General features: G+C 28.2%; 1 protein-coding gene across 1 annotated transcript; it reads left to right on the top strand.

Annotated features, from left to right (window-relative positions):
- The first annotated feature begins 5416 nt into the window (after positions 1 to 5416).
- LOC137810406 (tryptophan synthase beta chain 1-like) lies at positions 5417 to 7835 on the top strand. The gene is made up of 5 exons (XM_068611646.1): positions 5417 to 5922; positions 6047 to 6406; positions 6535 to 6968; positions 7071 to 7165; positions 7436 to 7835. Exons 1-5 carry the CDS (start codon positions 5590 to 5592, stop codon positions 7615 to 7617), a joined length of 1404 nt encoding a protein of 467 aa, XP_068467747.1. The 5' UTR covers positions 5417 to 5589; the 3' UTR covers positions 7618 to 7835.
- The last annotated feature ends 1309 nt before the right edge of the window (positions 7836 to 9144 follow it).

Genomic DNA, 9144 nt, shown 5'->3' with positions numbered 1-9144 from the left:
TATTCAATACATTTCAAAATATACACATTACCATAAAAAAAATACATAATGCTATTCAAATAAATACAATTTCTTTATTCATACATATAGCTTAATCCAAAGAAAAAATTAAGCATCTGCCTCCACAAATTATTACTAAAAAAAATTATGAAATAGAAACCAATTTTAGAGACCAAAATTAGAAACCAATTTTAGAGACCAAAATTAATTAGTTGTTATAGTGACTAAATTATAAACCATTTTAGAGACTAAAAAAAAAATTATGATTTATAAATTAGTTTCTATTATGATTAAATAGTTTCTAAATTTGTTGGTTTCCAAACTAGCATCTAATTTAGTTACTATAATACCTAATTATTTTTTGTGTCTAAAATTGGTTTCTATTTCATGATTTTATTGTGTATTATGTTTTTGTTTTATAATTAGAATGATTAGATTAAGCAGATATTGAAAAACAAACACACATTTTTTTCTTCGTATGATCCACTTTATCACACAACAAATCAAACAAATAGAAAGAGTTTAAAAATTGTGTTTTTGTTTTTATTTTTTAGTCTCTTATTTTCTTAACCCACCGAACCAATTAATATTATTAGAAATATAAATGATAAAAATTAAATAGAATGAAACCCAGGGAATTAAATCAAGTAGAAACAGTGAATGCATAAAAGGCCCACTGATGGTCTAGTGATGATGAAGAACAGCCACATTGGTCCAACCCGTCAAGGATCTAGCCTGTAGGGTGGGGTGGGGGACCTTGGCCTCTTATTTTTTTTAATTATAATTATTTAATATAATATATGTATAAATAATATATTTTAATATTAACATATTATTCTACTTTATATATTACCAGAAAATTATTAAATAAAAATTAATTTTAAAAATAAAATAATTAATTATTATTTTATTAAATTAAAGATATTTTATAAATTAAAATAATTATTAATATTTAAATTAATTTTAATTATTAATACAAATTTATAAAATGGTTTATAAATTAGTATCTTATCTTACGTAGATAATTAATACTTTATATTTTAAACTAGTTTTTATTTGGATCAATTTAAAATATTATTCCACCAACTTTTTTTTAACTTTTATTTTTTAATTTTATATTTTAAAAATTTATTATTTATGTATATATTAAAAGTATATTTAATTATATAAATATTTACAATCTTCAAATAACATAATAAAAAAACATTCATATTTTATATATTTTTAAATTTAAAATTTCAAAAAATAGTGAGCTTACGAACCAGTCCATCACCTCAACATTGTTTCCTCCTGCACCTCTATAGGTTCTTTTCCCAGTTACATAAATTTTTGTTTTTCCAAAAATGTTTATATGTAATATTATGGATTATATAATCTGAAAGTCATTTTTTAAATTTGTAATTAACTTTCGGATTACATAATCTGAAAGTCATTTTTCAAATTCATAATTAATTTCTGAAATACATAATCTGTATGTCTTTTTATTTTATGTATGATTAGTTTCTGAATTACATAATCCAAAAGTCTTTTCTAGCTTCCGGATTATGTAATCCATAAGTATTTTTTCAAATGTGTGTCTGAATTACATAATTCATAAGCTACTATAAAATCCAAACTTCTGGATTATATAATCCGAAATACCATTATGGATTATGTAATCCAAAATATGGAGGTGGCACAAGAAGAACGTATGGAGGTGCAGGAAAAAACAGTCTCCCATCTATGGAGCAAAACAAAACAAAGCAACGGAATAGACACTGACTAAAGCCATGGGCTAAGGCCCACTTTGCAACCCCTGTACAAAACAAGCAAAAGTGGGTAGGTAAGTTATTTCACTACTTGCAATTTCTCCCTCCACCCCCATTCTTACTCTGAACCTCCATATTTTTTTAATTCCAATAACATCCTTCTAAATATAGTGGAGAGTGTGTATTTTCAAATGGTGGTGAGTGATGATGAAAGTTATGGTTCAGGTAAGTTTTGTGGTGTTTCTATTAGTGGTGAATGTGTTTTCATTCGCTTGTCTTTTTTTTTTTTTAAAGCCACAAAACAAAACCCAACCCAACAAGACACAAGAATGAAGTACAAATCTAAAAGGAAAATATTATCTTCGTACTAAGAAATGTTGATTACAACGAATCTTCTCGTCAATCTAATTACACACGTTCAAATGATAAAACTGTTATCTCAAATACTGTAATTGGAGAATAATGAAAATGTTGCGGTTGTAAGGGAGGTACGGGATGCAGATAAGATTATTTAAAAAGTGAGAGTATGTTATTTTGGATTATTTGATTTTTTTTTAAAGGTTAAAACTGAATTTTTTATATTTAATTTGGAGGTGTGGGAAAAAGGTGAAGTATACTTTGCTTTTACACTACTAATAGCTGACACTATGTTGGCAAATTGTGGACTGGCCCAAATTCAGCCCAAAAGTTTACAAACACAGGGCAAGCCCAACCAAATGAGTCTATACGAGGGTAATTTCTCCCTGCACCATATCAATTACAACATGCAACGAGTTTGTTATTGAAAATGATAAAAATGTTTCTAAAAAATGATGAAAATAACCTTAAACAAAAGGATGGTGCAGATAAAAATTATTTCCATAAACTTTTATCCAGAAATATTTTGGATTTAGATTTCCAAAACACAATTTTTTTTTTCTGATAAAAAAAAATGGAAATTTTTATCCAAAATGTATTTTCAATTTTGTATTAGGAATTTTTTTGTGCGGAATGTATTTTTTTAGTTTTGAATTATATTTATTATTCTGAATTTTCAAATCTAAAATAAGGATAATTTTAAAATTCTGAAAAATGATAGAGTACAGGTTAAAATTGATACGGTATAGGAAGAAATTGCCCTATCTGAGTTGACAAGTCCAATTAAAACTAAGAAAAACCATTAGGACCTTTATTTTAAAGAAAAAAAAAACTATTTCTTCCTACACCTCCATATATTCTTCTCTCACCTCCATAATTTTTTGTATTTTCAAAAATATCCCTTTATAATATTTTGGATTACGTAATCTGAAAGTCTTTTTATAAATTCCTAATTAGCTTCCGGATTACATAATTCATAAGTTTTTTTTATATGCATGATTAGTTTTCAGATTATATAATCTGGAAGTATTTTTTGGCTTCTGGATTATGTAATCTGGAAGTCTTTTTTTAAATATGTGTCCAGATTACATAATTCGGAAGCTACTCCATGGAGGTAGCGAAAAAATATAAAAAAATATTTTTATGTTTTGTATGTAGGTGGCAGAATAACCTACAGAGGTGGAGGAATAAACAGTCGAAAAATAGCTAGAAGGCATGATTCATTGGTGGTGCAAAAAGACAAACCTTAAACCTTTCCTTTAGCGATAGTGATATTTCGAGATCCAACAATTTAAAATATTAATATTTTAATTATATATTTATTTATTTATAACATCTAATATTATATTATTAAAATAAGTTATGTATGAACGTGTCAAAATATATTTTCCTTCTTCTGTTAAGTTTTACGCACGTTTAAGAGACACAGATACGTACCATGATTGAAACATTGGATACAACTTGGAATATAAAATCAACCACTTTTTATCCATAGTAAAATTCTTAAATTAATAGAAGAGGGGTTAATCATGATCGTTCATTAAGTCAAAACAAAAGAAACAACACCATCACCCACCATTTATTTATCATCCATTCATGTATAATTTCGACGAATTTATCTATTATAAAAAAAATCAATCCATTAAGAAAGTATCTTAAATCAAATCCATCTAATTAGTTTTATAAATACTCAATCATTCATTTACTATTTCAAACTAACGAATAATTTTATTAACACTTAATTAACTAAATTAGCTCTACAATTTCTTAAATTAAGACTTTCTTAAAAATTATTATTTTTAATCTTTTAGCTCTTTAATCAATATATGTTAGGTTGGATTTTCATTGAATATCAATCAATCAGTTTTAAGTAAGATATTATTACGTTAAACTTAGATATCATTAGTGTGACATTGACCTAAACATTGTTTGTTTAACTTTGGTTAACACCATTTATCGAAAAAAAAAACTTTTATATTTATAATATTTTTTATAGGAAAAAGTACATATAATTTTTTTAAATAATCAAAATAATAGAGTGACATATTAAAAAACTGGTATGATATTTTTTTTAAAATTGTATACGAGTGTTAAAAGAACAAGAAGAATTTTGCATAATTCACTAAATTTTAAACATAATTAATGTTGTACAGACATAACTGAAAATGTGTTGATTAAAAAAAATAGACACCATTCATTATAATACACCCACACCTTATATATTAAATATGTTTTAAATAATCATATACCGATGAAAATTAAAATTATATTTAACATTCATTCAATTCTATATCGATAAAAGTTTATTTAAAAATTTATAAATAGATAACAATTTTAAATTTGTATTATTTATTGATTGATTAAGCTTTCATACATCCCAACTAAAAAGAGCATTTGTCTTAGAAAGATAATTTGAAGGAAGAAAAGGTTAAATATATTCAAATTAATATAAAGGGTACGTAATAATATACTGTGACTCAAACTATCTTATCTATAATTTTTTAATTGAAAAAATTATTCTATTAATCATTCTTTAAAAAATTATTTTACTACTTGTTCTACTCATAATCCACTTACTTGTATTCTTTTTAAAAAAAAGTTATGTTTTACATATTATTATATGGTATCCTATTGTTAAAATATATTTTTTATTTGAATAAATCTGCATATTTCTTATAAAAAATTCATTAAATAAAATAATTTTAAAGATCAAAATAATTATTTACTATTTCACTAAATTAAAAACTGTTTTATGAATTAAAGAATTATTAATATTTAAAATAATTTTTATTTTAATAAAAGTTAATAATTTTTAAATTAGTATCTAAAATACTATTAACTTAAACTTTCATAACTAATTTAGATATTATTTCAGAAACCATTTTATAAATTTTTATTAATAATAAAAATTATTTTAAATATGACTAGTTTTTTTAATTTTTAAAATAATATCTAATTTAATCAATATAGAAATTATTTATTTTTGTTTTTAAATTTTTTACTTGTTAATTTCATTATAGTGTTTACACTCATTATTGTATTTTTTTTTAAAAAAAATCACAATTATAGTTTTTTTTATAAAAAAAATACTATATCTTCCTTATAAAGAGGTTTTCTTGTATTCAAAAAGGGTTATTTTTTCCTTCTAAATAAAGGAATTGGAAGAGGATGTGGATGAGGATAAGTGTTTCGTGAGGTTGAAATTTGAACCATGTTTCTAAGTCTGACCGGATAATGTGAAAAATAAGAAAAGCAATAATGGTCTGAAAAACACGTTTAAAATATTTATGTTTCGCAAATGAAAGTTGTTCATTCCACTTTGAAGAGTTTAATTGACGTTGTGAAATGGTGATAGTGAAATAGTGAAGTTCGTAACATGGTGCGATGAAGCCAGGCACACTATAAATATGGCCTCTGTGAGGAGCCATTGTTGCAAGCAAACACAACTCTCTCTCATTCTTCACTCACTCACACAAACACCATCATGGCTTCCAAACTGCAAGGGGCACTCGTTAGCTGCCATTCCAGAACTTCCAAGTTCGTAGATCAGAAAGAACGCGCCGCCTCCGTGGTGGCTCAAGCGGTGGTCACTCACCAAACTAAGCTCCCTCAGTTCACCGTTACCTACGTTCCCCCTCCACCACCTTCCATAGACAATAAGCCTTTCGAAACTCACCACCACGTGAAAAACCCTTCCACCTCTACTTCTGGAAAGTTCGGTAGGTTTGGAGGGAAATTTGTGCCTGAAACAATTGTAGCGTGTTTGAGCCAGCTTGAAGCTGAGTTCAAAAACGCCATCTCCGATGATGCTTTTCAGGTTAATTAATTAATTACCAAAATTAATCAAATTCATTGTTATTAATTACGTACTGTATATATGGAACAATAATTCGAAACGTTTTTAAACAAAACCTTGGATGGTTGTTCTTCCGTTCCCGCAGGCGGAGCTGGCGGAGGCTTTGAGAGACTATGCTGGGAGAGAGACGCCGCTGTATCACGCGGAGCGGTTGTCGGAGTATTATAAGAGCAGAAACAATGGGAAAGGGCCTGATATATACTTAAAGAGAGAGGATCTGAACCACGGTGGCTCTCACAAGATGAACAACGCTCTTGCGCAAGCCATGATCGCTAAACGCATGGGCTGCAAAAGCGTGGTCACCGCCACTGGCTCTGGACAACACGGCCTTGCAACAGCTGCAGCATGCGCAAAACTTGCTTTGGAGTGCACGGTTTTCATGTCCAACAAAGACATCGACAGACAGTATTCAAATGTGCGGTTGATGAAGCTGTTAGGAGCTCAGGTATAAACCATTATTCCATTTTCCATGTTTTTTTCCGGTAGAGCTCTATCAGCAAGTATCTGTGTTGTGTTAGAAACTTATAGGTTAATATTTTCTGCGTTAGTAACTGGTGGTTTGTGGATGCATAGGTTGAAGCAGTTGAGGGAGGGTTCAGAGATGCAGCATCAGATGCGTTTCGGTGTTGGGTGGGGGATTTGGAAGAGAAATACCACTTGACGGGTTCAGCGGTGGGGCCACACCCATGTCCGAGCATGGTTCGGGAGTTTCAGTCGGTGATAGGGAAAGAAACGAGGATGCAAGCGTTGGAGAAATGGGGAGGGAAGCCAGATGTTCTGGTGGCTTGCGTGGGGACGGGGTCAAACGCTTTGGGTCTGTTTCACGAGTTCGTCGGAGACGAAGATGTAAGGATGATCGGAGTTGAAGGTGGAGGTTTGGGACTAGAAAGTGGAAAACATTCTTCAACGTTGACCAAAGGAGAAGTGGGTGTTTACCACGGCGCCATCAGCTACTTACTACAGGACCACCATGGCCAAGTTCTTCATCCACATTCCATCGCCGCTGGGTCAGTAATTAACCAATTAATTAATTAATCATTTGATATCTTTCCCTAATCACAACTTCGTCCTCAAAAGCTTACAAACCCAGATTTGATATGAACTTGCAGAATGGAGTATCCAGGAGTTGGTCCAGAGTTAAGCTTTCTGAAAGAAACTGGGCGTGCTGAATTCTGTGCTGCAACTGACGAAGAAGCTCTTGATGGTGCGTATTATAATATTTTCAGTTATGAAAATTTTATCAATGTTAAGAAAACTTTTTCCTATTAGTATTAGTGATACTTTCACAATCATGCATGACAACTAGAAAGGGAAAGTTGACAATGAAATCTTGTAATTGAAAAGTGAAACAACTTTTTCTAGAATAATAATTTAAAAATTATATGGATTATATTGATAAATTGATGTTTTTAATTATCAATTATGAAAGTAATATTTATTTATTTATTAACTAATTCAGTGACACATTATGCAGCTTACCAAAAATTATGCAAATTAGAGGGCATATTTCCATCCCTGGAGGCTGCACATGCATTGGGTATCTTGGACAAATTGGCTCCGACACTATGCGACGGAACTAAGGTTGTTGTGAATTGCAGTGGTCGTGGAGATAAGGATGCAGCTATAGTCTTCGAACGCAGACTCTTAGACAAATAAGAAAAAAGAGAGAATTATATATAGGGAAAAGTAAATTTGTAATTAAATAATATGAAAAGATATTATAGTAATAATATTAAAAATTGTGGATGGTGAAATATCACCCAATAACAACCACAAAAACCGTTGTACGTTTTGTATGGTGATCACAAAACATTAGTGAGTTCCATTGACCTACTCATTTTCAATAATGGACCAACACTTACGAGACACTCAAACATTACTAGCCACAAAAAAAAAAACACTCTTATTTTATGGTATTTTATTTTATTTAGTCATAATCAAATATCTACCCGGAACATAACATTATTCATGATGTTGTTCCTTTCGTTGTCACGATTCAATTATGAACAAGAAGAGCCGTGATATTAACTGACTGGTTCCTTTCATAGTGTTCTGTGCTGGTTCAATCAGAGCCTCTTTATATTTGCATTGACCTTCCTGGTATTTTTTTTAACTCGTTTAAGGTATGTTTTATAGACACACACCAAAAAAATAAAATACACGAAGTGAAAGAAAAAGGGAAACGATCATAACTATTATATATGTGCTCAAATTCTATGATGTGACCATTTAAGACATAAACTCCCACTGTGACATTAAAGAGACTAACTCTATTTCCATCACCTACAAAACTTTCATTTTTAATATAATATTTAATTTCTTCTGTTTTCAAAACCCATAAATAATTTTAATAGTTCATATGTGTTACTACAAAATTATTAAATAAAAAATCATTTAAAAGATAAAAACTAATTAATTGTTATAATGACTAAATTAAATACTATTTTAAAGATTAAAAAAATTATTAATTTTTAAATTAGTTTATATTATTGATTAATAGAAATTAATTTAAAAATTAATATTTTTTTAAATTTTAAAATAGTAACTAATTTAGTCATTGTAACAAATAATTATTTTTAATCTCTAAAATTAGTTTCTATTTAATAATTTTTTTTTGGTAATGTCGAGAGATTGGATACCATGCATTTATTCTATTTTCTATATAATTTCGTTACTTTATTGCTCCGACTCCTCAAATTTATTTATAAATAAACATTATATATTATACGAATATCAAAATTTTGAATTTTAAATATATCAAAACTCTAAAGTAAAATATTATTGATTATGGGATAATATTAAATCATTAACATTTTTCAAATTAATTTTAATTATTAATTACAATAAAATAATTTAAGATATAAAAATAATCAGCATTCTATTTTATTCAATTAAAGAAGTTAATTAAAATTAAAAATTCATAAAGTATTTATATAATTAAATATACTTATACATAACCAAAATATAAAATTATAGAATTATAAAAAAAAAAAGTGGTAGATCAAAGTTGTAACTTGACTATAGTAAGCCTACCTTCATTTATTTCAAAATCAAGGAACGATCGGATTAAAAAGAGAGTCGAAGTGATAATTAAGGGAAAATAAGAATAAAATAAAAACTAAAAACTAAATCAATATAACATCAATAAAAGTAATCAAAATTATCATTCTTTAAATCCAATTA

Source organism: Phaseolus vulgaris, chromosome 2 (assembly GCF_000499845.2).
Source record: "Phaseolus vulgaris cultivar G19833 chromosome 2, P. vulgaris v2.0, whole genome shotgun sequence".
Taxonomy (NCBI): Eukaryota; Viridiplantae; Streptophyta; class Magnoliopsida; order Fabales; family Fabaceae; genus Phaseolus; species Phaseolus vulgaris.
This window is presented reverse-complemented; position numbering and strand designations above follow the sequence as displayed.